This window comes from Pinus tabuliformis, chromosome 1_2 (genome assembly GCF_031772625.1).
Source record: "Pinus tabuliformis cultivar Carrire ecotype Pingquan chromosome 1_2, CPIR1, whole genome shotgun sequence".
In the NCBI taxonomy this organism is placed as follows: Eukaryota; Viridiplantae; Streptophyta; class Pinopsida; order Pinales; family Pinaceae; genus Pinus; species Pinus tabuliformis.
Window position 1 is genome coordinate 264,159,814 of NC_142298.1, and position 19,162 is coordinate 264,178,975.

The 19,162-nt window shown below is 38.2% G+C and overlaps 1 protein-coding gene across 1 annotated transcript; it reads right to left on the minus strand.

The window, feature by feature from the left end:
- Positions 1-7,545: 7,545 nt before the first annotated feature.
- On the minus strand, positions 7,546-8,136 carry LOC149205365 (uncharacterized). Its single transcript, XM_089397385.1, has one exon. The coding sequence runs from the start codon at positions 8,134-8,136 to the stop codon at positions 7,546-7,548; it is 591 nt and encodes a 196-aa protein (XP_089253511.1).
- Positions 8,137-19,162: the final 11,026 nt, after the last annotated feature.

The window sequence follows — 19,162 nt, forward strand, 5'->3', positions numbered from 1 at the left end:
GTTATGCGTTCAATATTTGTAATATGTGATTTTCACATTAATTTTTAAGTTAATCATTATGTTTTGAGAAAAAAAGTGATTATAATTATTTTTTAAACATGAAATTCATAAAAAAAAACTATTATTTAACCATTTTTTAGTTAAAATTTTCGTATAAAAATTGTGATTTTGACATGTCAATTTTAGCAAAAATTTATCAAAACGTGTAGTTTTTTAGTTATATTTATGTTAAAAATGGTTATTTTTATGTCAATTGTTAAAAAATATTGTTTTTTAAAAACAAGTATTTCATGTGGATTGAAAAATTAATTAACGATGTATAAATATGTAGAATATCAAAAATTCAAAATATTGACCTTCTTCTTTAAATATGCAAAACAATAAAAACATCACTACAAAAAAAATAAAATTAAAATTAAGATAAAAACAAGAAAATATAAAGAAAAATACCACTTCAAAAAGTATTAAATTTACAAAATAATTATTTACATTTCATACATTAAAAAAAAGGCCCTGGTGTAGAATTACCACTTTTATAAATCAGCATAAAAAACATTACCATTCTAAAACACAATGTACATAAAAAAATTTATAGTGCCAAAAACTATGCTCTAAAAAAAAAACAAAAACGGGTCACTTTTTTGTTATCTCTACAAAACGGGTAACAGTATGAGTTCCCGTTTCAAATTTTACATTGTTACATTGTCTTTACCAATATAAAAACCAACCCTAGTTTGTTTTCCTGAATAACTTTATATAAAACTTTACTACAACTGAAACCATAACTTTTGGGGAAACTTTAATTACAAAATATTTAAAATTTCAAAAAGATTATCAAGATACAAAAGAAATGGATCTAAAAACCTCCTCATATATCTTTAGTTTTATATTTGAAATTATCAAGGAGATGGTAAGATTTTATCCCCTAGTCGAATTAATGAAGTGGCTCATCAATAGTTGTCTAGGAGCTTTTTCTAACAAATTCCTAAAACTAGGTTCCAAATATTCCTTTGTATATCCCAAACCATGATAATTGTGTAAAAATGGAAAGAGGTTTTTGTAAATGAATCTGTTATTGACAAAAGCCTCCTTCAGATTTCAAAAATTTGTTTCCATATGTTCAAAAACTGCACCTGAAGCTAATGTCTTTTACAAGAAAAAACAGTATTAAAAACAGAGTTTTGTCATGTGAAAGCAAAACATGCTTTGGCATCATTTCCATTTGACTGTTGAGTTTGTGTGATCAAAATATGGAGATAATCCACTTGGATTGATTTAGTGCCACTTGTATTCTTTTAATGTCTTTGACTAACTGAAGCTTCCTAAGGATATTAGATTTGATTTGACCAAATCTCATATTTGTTGTGCTAAAATGGTGTCTAGAGATCTCTATCATAGTCAAACTCCTTACCGCAACCTCAAAATACTCATATTACTCATGCGATGACATATTAACTGGGTATCTATTGTGAAGATGAAAAATGTAAAAAGCTATGACAAATAATCTTTTAGTATTTTCTAGAAATCAAGCAAATTCAGGCACTGACAGATTAACTAGCAATGCATTATCAAAACAGAGCAAAAACTTCACTGACAAATTATCTTTCAACACACTGTCAATTTTTTTCTTTCAAAATGAATGCTCACAGATTAAACTTGACTAATTATAATGATTTTCTAACTTGGTAACCGGAGAACCCACAGTAAAAGCCATTTTCCGTCAACGTTTCAAATCCCAACAGGGATCCATCATCAGGACTTCTTGAATGTTGATAGTAGAAGAGCTTGAATGAGGGTTTTAAATAGTTTTGAGGTGAGTAGATTTAAATGGGATGGATGTCGGCTTGTTTTAATCATTTTTATTTATTATTATCCTTATTTTTAAATAATTTTAAAATATTTTAAAGACTATTATTTAATCCAATTATTAATGTAATTAGTCATTATCAAAATTATTATAATAAATATTTATATTAAATATTAGTATTAATATTCAATATATACTAGAATGTGAATATATAAAATTATTTATATTTAAAATATTATTACACTAAAAGAAATATATTTTTTTGTAAGTTTAGGTAGGTCCTTTTCTATTTATAAACCGCAAACTGAGAACATATACAAGGCATAGGTGACCCCAGCTTGCCCAATGGGAAACCAAGCTTTGAGCCACCTAAATATAACATATGCCATCCAAAATTGGTATGTCTGTAGTCTTTCAAGCCATGCTATGTAAACCGAACAATTAAAAATAGAGTTTTTATCTACTGTTCCTATGGACATTCAGAAATATAAAGAGACTTTCTGCTAAAAAAGAGCACAGTTCCATTCTTAAAAACAAAAGAGGCTAAGTTTACTCATCCTGATCTTCCTGGTCTGGTTCCACCATTGTTGGGTCCGTTGCTGAACCCCCATGCACTGGTCCCTTGTTTGCTATGCCTGAGATGTTTCTCTCTATTTGGTCCAGTCTCATGTCCTATTTGCAGAGCTGGAATTGTATGGTTTGCAAGTCTTTCTTATAGTCAGGCATGTCTCTAGTTATTGCAACCATGCCCATTGAAACTTGCTCAACTGCCTTGCAGAGCAACTTCTTCATGAGCCAGTAAAAGTGCAGTGTCCGCTTGTATTGAGACATTCTGCCCCTTGTGTTACCCAGGTTAGAAACCATATCCCTCCACTCTTCCATTTCCTCCTCGGACTCCTCCTCCTTCACTTCTGCTTCCAATTCTTCAGTTATTTCTCGTATACCTTCATCTGTATTTCTCATATAAGTTGTAGTTGCTTCCTCTGTGGCTTCGTCCATCTATCGATGGCCTCACCATTTGGCCGGGTTATTACTATTATGTGGCCCCAGGCGAGTGCTTGTCTGTCCTTGGCGACTGCAACCACGCCCTCAACCCCATCCACAACTTGCCCGAGCCATCTCCCTGCTACCTTCTATCTATTCACAGGACGAACAGTAATGAGTTAATATAAAATCCTCGCCAATCCAAGAACCCATCCACTCCAGATTGGGTTGTTTGTGAGTGCACTCGCCTATACCCAGGTCACCCGGGGGACTGTCCCCTCCCCTCCCTCTGTTTCTCATTACTTTTTCCTCTCACAGATTTTTATTATCCGCATCTCTTATTCCTGTCCGCTCCCCCTCTATAATTCGGCCTTCCCCATCCCGTTATTCTGCAACATGGTAAAGCCATTAGCCATAATCCCAGCTACCTTGTCATCTTCGTCAGAGAGCTCCTCCTAGGGTGGCATTAACAACTTAATTGGGTTCCCTATCGGGTTTCCCTCATAGTCCCGCTTTCTTATGTGCTTCTCATTAGCTTTCTTTAATTGACTACTCTGCCTGGTGCACCTACCCTGACTTTTCGTCCTCATTTCCTCTCTGTTAGTTCCACAGGCTATAGGTTCCTTCTTCCCCACTTTGCCATTGCCTATGACTTTACCCCTCTCCTGATTCCAAACCCAGCTCTCAGGTTCTACCATGTCCTGAGGCCTGGACTGATCTCTCTTCCTATTTCCCTTGACAGGACCATTTCCGTCCTCCCTTCCTCTAGTTTTAACCCCCCTAGCATACTACCAATGATGGAAACAATAACAAGGGGGTAGCAATTTACATACCCGGTGGGACGTTCCCTGCTCACTGGTGTAGGATGTTTCTCCCTCATCCCACTCTTTCTTCGCCTCCCTCACTTCTACCCTTCCTCTCTGCTCGACTCCTTCTATACTCCTGCATGCCACCACCCTGCTGTCTTATTGTCCCATCATTACCGTCCTTCCCACCATTCACCGGGCTGACATTCCTTCTGCCATCTTTCATTACCAAATGGCAGTGCCTCTCCGCATACTTGTTAGCTCTCATGCGAGCTACATTGTCCTGTCCTTGTTCCATCATACCTCTGACGTCGCCATTATGGCGCATTACCATCTCCGTCACCCCGATCGGGGGTTTATTATACTCCTTATGGTTTCTCTTATGCCTTATCATCATCCTTCACTAATATATCACTTAGTGGAGACAGTCTTGTATCATTTGGGTGTATGGACCAGGTTTTTTCCAGGTTGCCTCATTGCAATTCGCTTCCCCAATTGGCAAGAAAATTGGTTGCCTTGTTGTCGTCCCTTTTAACATGCTTGATTATGATATACTCAAATATGTTCATGATTTCACCCAACTCCTGTATGAGACTTGTTGTTCTCTAGCTGTGACTAATATTTTCCCAAGTTGTTCCAGAATGCAGCTTCCTCATCAAGTTGATGGCCATTATTGAATCCTCTTCCACTTCTAGTTGGTTGTAACCCAGCTTGACCACTATTTAAAGTCCTTTTCTAGTCGCCATTAGCTCTGCTTCATTGTTGCTCAATCTGTCTCCGTAAGCTGCGTATATCAGCCTAGTCCTGCCCTGACTGTCTCTGAAGATGCCGCCCATCCCTGCATTACCTGGATTACCTTTGGAAGCTCCATCAAAGTTAAGTTTGATGAAGCCTTCTGCTGGTCTACTATACCTCTGGGACTGTACCCCCTGTGTGCTTGTTCTTTTCCATCCCTTTTCTCCTACCATCTCTTTTGTTAAATTTAGCTTTCTCAAGATCCTGGTTTCGTGTATCATGGTATTCCAGTCCTCCTGCTGCCATTCCTCTGCCAGTATGGTTTCCCTTATGTGCTCTATTATTCTTCCCCATACATGCTCCGATGTTAGTGCTTCATTCTTGAATATCCTTCGATTCCTTTCCTTCCATGTCATCCATAGAGTGAAACCTATAGCTAGCCCCCAAGCTCTATTGAGGATCGGGCTGATAAAATGTCCACGGCCCCAGTGTTGCACCATCTCTTCTATACTTTGTAGGTTTCTATCCGTTCTTCCAAATATGTCAAGGAGAGAATTCCATTGGCTTCTCGCGAACGGACAAGAATTCAGTAAATGCTCTATGTTTTCATTTTTTATCTTGCAGAGTTCACAACAGGTAGGCCCCTACATCCTCTTTTCTGGATTTGATCTTATGTTAGTATTTGACCCTTGCAGGTTAACCATGGAAAGTATGCCACTTTCGGCCACCATTTTCTTTCCCATATTTGTTTCCACAGGTGCTGATTACCTTCCTGTTCTGTTTTAGTCTTCAGGTCATATGCCTCCTTTACCGTGAAGCTTCCTTTCATTGTGTGACCCCATCGCAGGATATTATGTCCTTCCCTAACCAAAATATTACACGATGCCATTTCCTCCATATAGTGCCTTTTCTGGTCTTCTTCAATATTTTGTCCCCAATCCTCTGGATTTTTCCATACTCTCCAGTTCTCTCCTCTGTGGTCTTCTTTCCAATAGTCCTTCATTAGATTTAGCCCTGCATCTTGTGAAGCCTGCTAAATAGTTCTAATTTCCTATTTTGCCTGTAGTTTGTCCCATTGTTGCCAAGCCTCATCCCAAAATTTTACACTTTTTCCATCTCTTATTTCCCAGAAGGCATGATTTGTAATTAGGTCTTTGTTCCCGCTGGCTAAGTTCCAAACATTGGAACCTCTTCTTGTCTCTGTATTTCTCAGGATCTCCTCTGTTTTTACTGGAATATTGTACTTCTTAACCCATATCCTCTTCCATAGGTCCTCCCCTCCTGACATCCACCTCTAGGATAATTTTGCTCCCATGATTTGGTTTATGAGGTATGGGTCTTTCAATCCTAGACCCCCATCTTCCTTTTTTCTAGTCAACCCTTGCCAAGACATTAGCGCCCATTTTTTTTTGTTGTTGGGCTCCTCCCCATATAAACTTCTTCATTATTTCTACCATTTTGGTGCAAACTCCTTTTGGTGTTGCCATCGCCGAGAGTTGGTATATTGGTATGGATTGAAGAACTGCTTTAACGAGGACTATTCCTCCTGCCAGATTCAAAGATCGCAACGCCTAGTTGTTTATCCTTCTTTGCAATTTCTGTAAGGTATGTTGTCACTAGTTTTAAAGAGTTGGTTGACAACTGGATACCTAGGTACTTGGTTGGAAGCTCTTCCACCCGGAAGCCCATCAATCTTGATAGAAAGGCTTTGACATTGGTTGGTGTGTTAAAGAAATAAGCAATGGGTTTCTCTTTATTGATCTGAGTACCGGAGGCTTCCATAAACCAATCCATTATAGTCTTCATCCTTTTAACTTCCCTTAACGAGACCTGGCAGAATAGCGTTATGTCATCTATGAACTGTTGATGGGTGATAGGTAGATCATTCCCCCATGCCCTGATACCTTTGATATTATTCCCCTGCACCTCTTTTTTGATATATCGTCCTAGACCTTCGGCTGCTATAATAAAAAGGAAGGGAGATAGAGGGTATCCTTGTCTTAGCCCTCTTGAGGCATTGAATGTGTGCGTCGGGGTTCCATTTAGGAGGATTGAGAAGACCGATGTGGATATCATTGCTGAGATCCAATCTACACATCTTCTAGAGAAACCAAAAGCTTCCATTACTTTCCTTAGGTAGTCCCAATTCAATCTATCATAAGCTTTGGATAAGTCTAGTTTAAACATCACCCCTGCCATTTCTTTGGTTTTTAATGAATGTACCACCTCCTGGGATACAATCAGCCCATCTAAAATCTGTCTTCCCTCTACAAAGCCCGTTTTTTCAGGGGATATGATGATGGATAGAATTGGTTTCAGTCTCTTAGCAATTATTGTAGAAATAATTTTGTAAATAACATTACACAGGGAAATCGGTCTAAAACCCTTAGGTTCATCCGATTGAGCAGATTTAGGTATGAGGGTAAGAAGAGTAGCATTAAGACTAGGACATACCTTTTGGTTCCTCCTAGATTCTTCCACCACTGCTACAATGTCCTTGACTATAAATTTCCAAGCTACTTGGTAGAATTCCACTGTGAAACCCTCTGGTCCCGGGGCCTTGTTTTTCTTATGTCCTTTCACCACTTCCTCAACTTCCTTTAACGTGACTGCTCTCATTATGGCCAGATTTTGTTCTCTGGAGATTTTCCTGGGAATCTCATTACATATTTGATGGACTGCCTCCTGTCTATCCACTTGAGGTTCAGTTAGGAGGTTTTTATAGTAGTTCACCAAGGTCTCCTCCATTTCCTCATGTTGGGTTTTTCTTTCCCCTACTTCATTCTTTAAGAAGAATATTTTGTTACTTTGTTGATGTTGGATTATTGCTTTGTGGAAAAATCTAGTGTTTTTTTCGCCCTCTTGTAGCCAATTCACTCTTGACTTTTGCCTCCATAATATCTCTTCTTACTTCCTTCGTTCCTCTAGTTGGCTGACTATTCTGCCTTCTTCCAATTCTAGGGCCTGGCTTCTCCCATCTCTTATGATTTCCTGTTGTATTTCTTCCATCTTCTAAGTCAGCTGTTGTTGTTCCCTTAGTATGTTTCCAAATTCTTGTTGATTCCATCTCTTGATGTTTTGCTTAAGTTCCCTCAGCTTATGTTGAAACATTTGCATTCTGTTTCTACCCCTTTGTTCACTCTGTGTCCACCATTCCTCCATTTTGCTGATGAGTTTTGGGTCCCTGAGCCAAAATTCTTCAAATCTGAAGGGTCACCTTTTGGGACTAGCTTTAATATCAATCTCCAATCTTACTGGCCAATGGTCTGATCCCATTCCTAGGAGTATCATTGCCTCCATAAAAATGTCTTTGCTTACTATCTCTTCTGATATTAAGAACCTATCTAATATGGATGCAATTTGATGTATGCCTCCTCTTCTGTTGTTCCAAGTATAAATTCCATTTATGGTTGGAAGATCCACTAGTCTTTGGTTATTTATGATATCCCCAAACATTTCCATATCTTCATCCTCCCTACGTATTCCACCTCTTTTTTCATTCAAAGCTTTTATCATATTAAAGTCTCCTCCTATTATCCAAGGGATATTATGATACAATCTTCTCACTTTTATCATGTTATCAATGAAGTTTTTCCGTTCTCCTGGTATGTTTGGACCGTAAACTCCTGTGAGCAAAATCCACTCTTGTGATCCCAGATTGCTGAATTTACCTGATAGTATTCGTGGCATACTGGTCCAATCCTCAAATCTGACTTCCTCAGGGTTCCAAAGAATTTCCATACCTCCTGCGCTTCCTGCAGCATCTTGACCTACTACTTCATACCTGGGTTTGAAGTTCCCCATAATCTCTTTCATTTTTTTCACTAATCTTAGTTTCTTGTAATAGCATAACACTGGGTTTATCTTTCCTCAATCTATCTTTCAGATATCTCTGTTTCCCCTTACTATTCAGGCCCCTTATATTCCAGGTCGTGATTATCATTTCAATAGTTTGGTTGGTTGTTGGAACACCTCCGATAACGGCACCACTCGTCCTGAGTTCACTAGCATTTCCCCTACCATTTGTATGGATTCACTCATGGGTCTTCTGCCTCGTTTCTTCCCTACTTTTCCTGTTGCTCCCATCTCCGATCCTTGTCCCCCTTGTGATCCAAGATGCTCTGGTTGAGGTACCACCATCGTTCCTTTTTTCATTTTGTATTGTTGGAACATTTCCTTGTAGAGTTGTTTCTGGTCTTCTGGGATGAATCTCTCATCCAGATGTCGCCACTCCTGCAATAATCTTTTCATTACTTGTTCCTCTTCGCTGTAATTTTCTTTATAAATGTCTATCTCCATCTGATTTTTCTCTGTTTTCTCTTTGATGATTTCCACCTCTCTCTCTTCCTCTGTGATTTCCATTACCTGCTCTTTTCCTTTTTCTTTCTGATGTGGTTCTTTTGGCTCTTCCTCATTTTCAACTAATGTCTCTTCCATTTCTTCCTCTTGTAGAACTGCAAATTTATTCTAATTTTCCTTCTCCTTTTCCTTCAACGGTTGCTTATGGTTGTCTGGTGGTTTCTGGTTCCTTTTCCTTCTTTGGACTTCCTGGAAGCCCTCTTCCCTTTCCTTGCTTAATTCTTCTGCCCTTTTGTTTCCTTGAGTCATAGAAAATTTTAGGGGCGAATGTTCGCCCTTTGGCGAAATTAAGGGGTTTTAAATTTTTAGTGGGCGAATATTTTGTATCATAGTACATTTTTAGAAATCACCTCAAATAGCCCACCTTATTTTAAGGGAGAGGGTAAAAAAGGTAAATTTAGCCCTTGAAATTAGGAGTTACAACCTTCCATTCACCCATTTTCAAGAATAGGTTTTATTTAAGTGAATCCTATGGGCCAAAGGCCCAAATACCATATTTAGAAAAGAGTTATGGTAAATTAATAAAAATATAAATAAATGAGAGGTATGGTAAATAAATAAAACATTTTTTATATTTACTCCATAAGTCACCTTATATACATGCAAGGGTGTAAACAAATAAAAATATAAGTAAAGTGGAGGTATGGTAAATAAATAAAACGTCTTTTTATACTTACTCAAAAGGTATGGTAAATAAATAAAAATATAAATAAACTAGACGCATGGTAAATAAATGAAACCTTTTTTTATATTTAGTCCATAACCCTCGTTCTATTTATGAAGGCTCAAGAAAGAGGCTTTATTTAAGTGAATCCTATGGGCCAAATACCATATTTGTAAAAGAGGTATGGTAAATTAATAAAAATATAAATAAACGAGAGGTATGGTAAACCAATAAAACATTTTTTTATATTTACTCCATAAGTCACCTTATATTTACGAACACTCAAAAAATGTGTTATATTTAGGTGAAATCTATGGGCAAAATACTATGGTCCAAATACCATGGACTAGATTGTTATTAATACCATGCAAAAAAACATTATTAACCCTAATATTAGTATTAATAGAAATAAAAATGGCACATTGTATTGACCCATGGTATTCACCAAAATGGCACATGGTATTAACCCATGGTATTCACCTGAAATGTAGCCTATTTAAATGGGGGAATTAAACCAGCATAAATCCATCTTTACTATAGATCTACTAACCCCCATCTTTACTATAGATCTACTAACCCCCGAGAGGTATCAAATATCATGATATGCAAAGTAGCATAGAGTGAAAAATATTTCATCCGATCAAGAGTCAAAATGGATGTTGTAATTTAATGTATGTTAAACATTTTAGCCTGGTTAAAATAAAAAAATAAAATAAAAATCAACTATTAGTTTTATTTATTTTTATAAATTACTAATAGTAATTTTTAAGCTCCAGGTTTATGATAACCCATGGTATTGACCCATGGTAATACCATGGTATTCATGTGAGAATAGACTATTTAAAGGGGAAATTCTATCATCTTAGATCCATCTTAATTCTGGGTCTACCAAGTGCTTAGAGGGATAAATAGATTTCATCCCCCTAAGAGTGGTAGATGTGGAGTTAATATGTATATAGTTGGTTTTTATGATAATGAAGATATTAAATAGACTTAGGAAATTATATTGTAAAAACATCTTAAGGTGAATGGTTAAAGCATAGACATTGGACAAGTATATTTGTATACTTTTGTTTTAATCTGAAACAAATCTAGGGCTAAAAGGAATGGATTGATTGCACTAGTCATCCTTCTATAACTTTCCAACATATGTTGGAGTAAACAGATTGTAATTGCAAACAGGAACATACTTGTGTATTGGCAGGGTGGTTACGAGGTCCCTAGAAGTGATGAATTTGAATTTTTCTTGGTTTTATATATAGTATTAGGTTATTTCTCATGCTTTCTGTGCATGGCACGGGTGAATTTTATCCTACACCCACTAGGTTATCGATATGTAACTTCGGTAATTTTGATTTCAAAAGATATTTTAAAGAAATGCAATGATTTCATTTGTGTATTCAATAAACACAAGCTTTTATAATTGAGTAAAATATTCGCCATGCCTGGTGAGAGATTCGCCAAAAAATTATATATACATATCATATTATTGATAAAATCGCCTTCCATTTTTCCTATATACCATGGAGATTCACCCATTTATTATACATGTAAATTTGGGGGGTTCTTAAATTTTTCCTTGCCTTGAGTATTCTCTGTGGTGTTCAGTGCGGAGGATCTAGCAAGATGGTCGTATTCATGACACCTCCTACACCGGAATGGTATATGCTCATAGTCGAGGGGCTGTTGCCATACTTCATCATGATATTCTACTTCTATGCAATCAGGGAGGGGCTCAGTGATGTTCATGTAAACACATATCCAAGCATAAGAAATGTACCTTCATTTTCTTGTTGTATCAACCACTTTGACGAAGGTTCCAATCGAGTTACCTATCCCTTCCAGTATTTCTGGGTCCCAAAAATCCGTTGGAAGCCCGAACAATCAAACCCAGATCGGAGCCGCCATCATCTTTTCCTGATCTGGGTTATAACATTCCTCCCAGTGCCTCATAAATAGGCCCGCATTATTGAAGAAGTATGGTCCCTCTTCAAAGACCTTTTCCTTGTCTGCAATATTTGCAAAAACTACTGAGAAAAATCCTTTAGCACCGAGTTTCAGATCAATATGTCCTTTAGGTTGCCACCGCTGTTGTATCCATTTTATCAGTTCTTTTTCTGTTGGCCAAACTCCTATAAATTTACAAATCAGAGCATGGTCTTTCATGTATCCTCTGTACTCCTCTAATCTGTTATTAGGGATGACATACCTAGGTTTTTTAACTGCTCAAGGAGGGCATCTTCCTCCCGACCTCTACCTGCAATTGCGCTCCCATCATCGGTGTATTACCCCTTCTTCCTTGCGGCCCATGTGTTCCTTGTCGGCTTGCCTCCCCTGCTGTTACATTCTTGTAGGAGGGGCTACCCCCCGCCACCCTTCCTGACTCATCTTGCCCACAGCATGCCTCCTTTACCTTCCAACGTCTAGATACTCTGAAATGCTTGCGTAGTCTTTTGTCCTTATTTGCTAAAACTTCTATACTCTGGTGCTGTTGCAGGTTTGCATGCTTCATCTACACTAAAAGTAATATTAGTATAATGTATTAATATTAAATATTAAATACTAAAAATATATTAATATTAATAATAATATTAATGTATTAAAATAATTAATAATTAATAATTAATATTAATACTTAATACTTAATATCAAATCCTAATGATCACTACTAAATGTTTAATTTTTATTAATAGTTTATTTAATTAATAGATTTATTAATAGGTCTTCCTTAATAATTAATAATAATATTTCATAATAATTATTAATGATAATAGTAAAAGCTATTATCATAATTATTATTGTAAATGTTATAATTCATACTTAATAGTATTGAAAATAATTATTGAGAGTAACAATGAAAGTAATGATACTAACTACTAACTGCTAGAATAGGAAAGGGAGATATCTAACCACCGAGCTACCTGAGATGTATTGGTGATCCTAATATTGATTAATATCAGGGATAGCGCTCAGTGGGTAGATATTTCCCTTTCCTATTCTAGCAGTGAATAGTTAGTAGCATTACTTTCATTGTTACTCTCAATAATAATTTTCAATACTATTAAGTATGAATTATAACATTTACAATAATAATTATGATAATAGCTTTTACTATTATCATTAATTATTATTATGAAATGTTATTATTAATTATTAATTAGGATCACCAATACATCTCAGGGATAGCCTCCCTTTCCTATTCTAGTAGTGAGTAATTAGTAGCATTACTTTCATTGTTACTCTCAATGATAATTTTCAATACTATTAAGTATGAATTATAACATTTACAATAATAATTATGATAATAGCTTTTACTATTATCATTAATTATTATGATGAAATGTTATTATTAATTATTAATTAAGACCTATTAATAAATCTATTAATTAAATAAACTATTAATATTAGTTATTAGTTATTAATTATTAATTATTTTAATACATTATTATTATTATTATTATTATATTTTTAGTATTTAATATTTAATATTAATACATTATACTAATATTACTTTTAGTGTAATAATATTTTAAATATATATATTTTTATATATTCACATTCTAATATATATTGAATATTAATACTAATATTTAATATAAATATTTATTATAATAATTTTGATAGCATCACCCGATGCAATGAGTGCTAAGTGAACTATTCAAAAATCATGAGAAATTAGTCAGTTACGACTACCTCTCATGGAAATGGTCATACGTTTGAATGACTTACTTAACGTAGTTGAATCCCAAAAATGATATCTAATATAATGCACTGCGTAAATCCCCCATACTTAAATTCAAAAAGAGTCAAGGGATCTCTACTTGAATGGTTCATGAGGCACAATACTTGCTAAGGTTTTGCAAATGGGGTAGCAAGCTAAGTGGGCTTGATTGTGGGAAAGAACTCCACAGTTAAGCGCGCTTGAGCCAGAGGAGTTCTGGGATGGGTGACCTCCTGGGAAGTCCTGGTTACCGGGTGCAAGCCCTGGAAGTGATGATTGATGCTATGTGATTCGTTCTCCACATTTCACTAGTTTCAATCCCACTTCTTCACCCCTGTGAGCATCACCCGATGCAATGAGTGCTAAGTGAACTATTCAAAAATCATGAGAAATTAGTCAGTTACGACTACCTCTCATGGAAATGGTCATACGTTTGAATGACTTACTTAACGTAGTTGAATCCCAAAAATGATATCTAATATAATGCACTGCGTAAATCCCCCATACTTAAATTCAAAAAGAGTCAAGGGATCTCTACTTGAATGGTTCATGAGGCACAATACTTGCTAAGGTTTTGCAAATGGGGTAGCAAGCTAAGTGGGCTTGATTGTGGGAAAGAACTCCACAGTTAAGCGCGCTTGAGCCAGAGGAGTTCTGGGATGGGTGACCTCCTGGGAAGTCCTGGTTACCGGGTGCAAGCCCTGGAAGTGATGATTGATGCTATGTGATTCGTTCTCCACATTTCACTAGTTTCAATCCCACTTCTTCACCCCTGTGAGCATCACCCGATGCAATGAGTGCTAAGTGAACTATTCAAAAATCATGAGAAATTAGTCAGTTACGACTACCTCTCATGGAAATGGTCATACGTTTGAATGACTTACTTAACGTAGTTGAATCCCAAAAATGATATCTAATATAATGCACTGCGTAAATCCCCCATACTTAAATTCAAAAAGAGTCAAGGGATCTCTACTTGAATGGTTCATGAGGCACAATACTTGCTAAGGTTTTGCAAATGGGGTAGCAAGCTAAGTGGGCTTGATTGTGGGAAAGAACTCCACAGTTAAGCGCGCTTGAGCCAGAGGAGTTCTGGGATGGGTGACCTCCTGGGAAGTCCTGGTTACCGGGTGCAAGCCCTGGAAGTGATGATTGATGCTATGTGATTCGTTCTCCACATTTCACTAGTTTCAATCCCACTTCTTCACTCCCTGTGAGCATCACCCGATGCAATGAGTGCTAAGTGAACTATTCAAAAATCATGAGAAATTAGTCAGTTACGACTACCTCTCATGGAAATGGTCATACGTTTGAATGACTTACTTAACGTAGTTGAATCCCAAAAATGATATCTAATGACTAATTACATTTATAATTGGATTAAATAATAGTTTTTAAAATATTTTAAAATACTTTAAAATTATTTAAAAATAAGGATAATAATAAATAAAAATGATTAAAACAAGCCGACATCCATCCCATTTAAATCTATTCACCTCAAAACTATTTAAAACCTTCATTCAAGCTCTTCTACTATCAACATTCAAGAAGTCCTGATGGTGGATCCCTGTTGGGATTTGAAACGTTGACAGAAAATGGCTTTTACTGTGAGTTCTCCGGTTACTAAGTTAGAAGATATAAACCAAAGATGTCTTAAATCCATAATTATAATGATGATAAAACATGGTTTTTGATTTGGGAGTGCCACCTTTTTCACAAATGAACCAATCATTGTCGTTTATTTTGGTGGCACCATCCCTTTATAATGTTAATATAGACGCTACCAAATTAAATGGTAGCGCACCTGCAAATTTATAAAAATTGAATGCTAAGGCCCTAATCTAAGTTATCGTCCAAACTTAAAATGTGATGATAGGTTCAAACCCCACCACTCCAATCATCCAATAAATTTCAACTCCCAGACTTTGTTGGTGGTTTCTGAGGTGCCACGTGGCACCCTATGATTGGGCCACGTGGCACCCTCTCATTGGTCTACTTGTAGCCCATTCAACTATCACATAACCCACCACATCAACCTTTACCTCAAGGTCACATGTCAACACCACAATGTTCCATGTCAGATGTATGGTCTTGCCATATGGCATTGTAAGGAATTGCCACGTGTCACCCTATACAACTTGTGTTGTTTGGCATGAACTTCAAAATGCCATAACTTTTGCATACAAACTCTGTTTGATGTGATTCAAGTTGCTTTGGAATCATCTTGTCGATCTCTTCGACATCGCACCATTTCCATAAAGTTTTGGGAATTTTTAATTTTAGGCCTTTTTAGATCCTCCTATGATCCGGATTTAAACAGGAACACAAAAAATTACAGAGATAACCATAAACACAAAGATGTAGCGGAAATAATACTTCATTTCATTAATGTAAAATACTGAGATATGCTTACAAACAGAAAATGGAAATAAATAGCGAGGGCGATGGTAGCTTATCTCTGAGAAGAGATATGGTGGCTGCATGCCTCTGAACTATGTTACAATGAGGCTCGAAGGCCTATTTATTGTTGAGAAATAATGGAAAACCCTAAACATCCAAAAACCTAACCCTAGAAGATGAAACGCCAAACTATGGGCCCCGTTTGGGTAAATTGGTACATCAACTTCCCGAGGTCGTAACTTTGGTGTACGATCTCCATTTGACGCGTACAATATCTCGTTAGAAAGATCTATCTGAGAACTACAACTTTGGGAATAGAAACATGGGTCCGTGGACCCATGTTGCTCCCAGATTTCCCAAAAAATGTCGTTTAGGGCCTCAAAACGGCTCTAGAAGTTCAGTTCCCGAAAAACTGCTAAAAATAGTAAATTGTGCTACAATTAAGGAAACTGAAAATCTGAAATAAATCATGGTGGGGGTCCAAGTGGACTTGGCGGGTGGCCACCAATATCCACCTAGATCATTCCTCCCCCCTTAGGAAGCAATAGTCCCCATTGCATTGAGTTCCTCGATGAGATGAGGAAACTTCTGCTGAACTTGGTCCCTGGTAAGCCACTTGCCCTAGTGAAGGAGTTGGCCTGCTTTGACAACTCGATACAGTTGGATGTTCTGCTGGCTAGTGTGCTTGATCTATGTGTCCATGATCCGATCAGTTGCAACTTGTTCCATGCAATCTGGATTTAGATTTGTGGGTGTGAGTTGTTCTGCAATGTTGGATGTGTCTAGTAATGGTGGAAAGTATGGCCGAAGGCAGTCCACATTGAACACTGGGTGCAGACCAAGGAATGGGGGAATGTTGAGCTCAAATGCATTGTCTCCCACAACCTTGGTAATGGTGTAAGGACCATATCGGAGTGGTCTAAGTTTCCGGTAAGGCATTCCTTTTGCAAATGCAACCAAACTTTGTCACCCACCTGAAACTTGTGTGGCACCCGATGTTGATCATGTCGCTGCTTGTACTTGGCATTTGATTTCTTCAGAATGTCATGGAATTGATGGCGAATATGTTGGATGTGTTCAATGAAGCTGTTTTCCTTATCTGTTTCGGATTGGACATGAGCCGAACCTGCATGAGTAGCTGTAAATGGCATGGCCACAACAATGGGACATAATGGTTGGAATCCCAAGCCCACCTGAAAAGGGTTGTGGCCAGTGGAGCTGTGGAGAGCCTGTTTGTAGCAGTGCTAAACATATGGGAGGCTCTCGTCCCATGTGCGTGGATGCTTTGAATTGTACATGCGCACAATGTGTACAATCATTCTGTTGACAACCTCTGTCTGGCCATCAGTTTGAGGATGGAAGGCTGTGGACTTAGTGAGTTTGGTGTCCAGCATTGACCAGAGACTGGACCAAAATGTACTGAGGAACCTATTGTCCCGATCAGAGATGATAGACTGTGGGATCCCAAAGTGTACCCACACTCGTTCAAAGAAGAGTTTAGCAGTGGATTTTGTCGTGATATTCTTCTTGCAGGCCGCCAGAATGGCCATCTTCGAGAACCTGTCGATGACCACAAAAACACAGTCATTTCCATGCTTAGTGGAAGGAAGGCCTAACATGTAATCCATGGAGATGGATTCCCAAGGTCAACTAGGGGTAGGCAGCAGGGATAGAGGCCTTGCTTCTTGACTGTTGGTTTGGTAATGGCGCAGGCAGTGCATGATCTAATGTACTTCCCGACATCATGTCTAAGATTCGGCCAATAGAAATACTTCTGCGGTACTACCACCGTTTTCTCGACCCCAAAATGGCCAACAACCCAGCTGTAGTGTGCTTCCCAAATCATTTTGGCACACTCGCTTGAAGGAACACAAAGGTGACCCAGGTGGCATAACAGGGCATCCTGGAGGTGAAAATCTGGAACATGCCGACCCTCCAAGAATGTCTCATATATGTGGCCAAATTCTAGGTCACTTTTGTAGAGAAGTGGCCAATTAGCAATCTCATGCCCACAAGAGTTGAGCACGGTGGTTAATGATATGATCGGTGGCCGACTGAGGCAATCTGAAACATTATTGGTGCTGCCCTTCTTATACTTGATATTCAAATGGAACTGTTGTAGGTATGTGGACCACTTCTGATGGCGATCATTCTACAATTTCCCTTGGGTCTGTATGAACTGGAGGGTTGGTGGTTTGTGTGGATGACTATTTCCTTCCCCAAAATGTAATGTTTCCATTGTCGGCGGGTCTACACAATGGAATACATTTCTTTGTCATAATTGGGATACTTCCGGACTGTGTCGGAAAGTGTCTCACTGTGATATGCCACTGGATGCTCGTGTTGGGTAAGGGCTGCCCCAATAGCATAGTCAGAGGCATCTGTCTCAACCTCAAATGGTTGTTGCAAGTCCGGAAATGTGAGCATTGGTGTCGAGCAGAGGCGATCTTTCAACTCTGTGAATGCCTTCTGTTGAGATTTAGACCAAAAGAATTTTGCTTTTGCTCCTCCCTTGGTGACTTGACTCAAGGGCCAAGTGATATGAGAAAATCCCAACACGAACCTGCGGTAGAAGTTGGCAAGACCTAAAAAGCTGCGGAGCTCTGTTAGAGTGGTTGGAAAGGGCCAATCCCGAATGACTTGGATCTTGGTTGGATCCACATGCACCCTATGTTCATCAATAATGTATCCCAGATACTGAACTTGGGTCATGCCAAAAGTGAATTTCTCCAAATTATCACATAACTTGTGTTGTCGCAGTGTTTGGAGAACCTGTCGGATGTGGTGGAGGTGCTCTTCCCAACTCTGGCTGAAGATCAGGATGTCATCCAAGTATACCACTACAAATGAGTTGGTGAATGGTCGCAAGATGTCATCCATTAGCCTCATGAAGGTTGCAGGAGCATTCGTCAATCCGAAAGGCATAACCAACCATTCAAAAAGGCCCTCCTTGGCTTTGAAGGCAGTCTTCCACACATCGGAGGGTTAAATTGGTACCTGGTGATATCTTGACTTCAAATCGATCTTGCTGAAATATTTTGCCCCCTTCAGTTAGTCCAAGAGGTCATCAATCCATGGGGGGTACCTATTACAGACAGTGATATTGTTCAGTGCCCGATAGTCAATACAGAGTCTCCAAGTCCCATCCTTCTTTTGTACCAACACGATCGGGCTCCCACGGGGCGATGAACTCAGACAGATGTGACCTTTTGTAGCAACTCCTGAATCTGCCTCTTGATTTCATCGTTCTCTAGAATGGAGCGCTGATAGATTATTCCATTGGGCAGCGGCACACCTGGGGTCAGATCAATGGAGTGCTTGACCTGACAGTGTAGAGGAACCCCTGCGGGGGAGGTGAAGATATCCTCGTACTCCTCCACGACCTTGTCCATCTATAGTTGTTGTGCGGAGGGGCCCTATCTAGAGGTCGTGGCCACTGTCTTCTTCTTTTCTTGAGGGCATATCATCAGGAAAACAAATTTCTCGGCTTTGTAAATGAGCTTACTACATTGCTTTGTAGTAACCAAAGAGATGGTGGTAGGTGGTGCTACCTCCGGTATCCTGTACAACTTATTTCCCAAAGTAATAATAATAGCACGGGGCTTTGATTCATACATAACATGTCGCTTCTACAAGTATGGTTGTCCTAATAATACATCACAAACTTCAAGGGGAGCAATGTCACA

Coding starts and splice junctions, on each gene's coding strand:
- LOC149205365 (XM_089397385.1), bottom strand. CDS start 8,136: ATGGGGAACTTCAAACCCAGGTATGAAGTAGTAGGTCAAGATGCTGCA.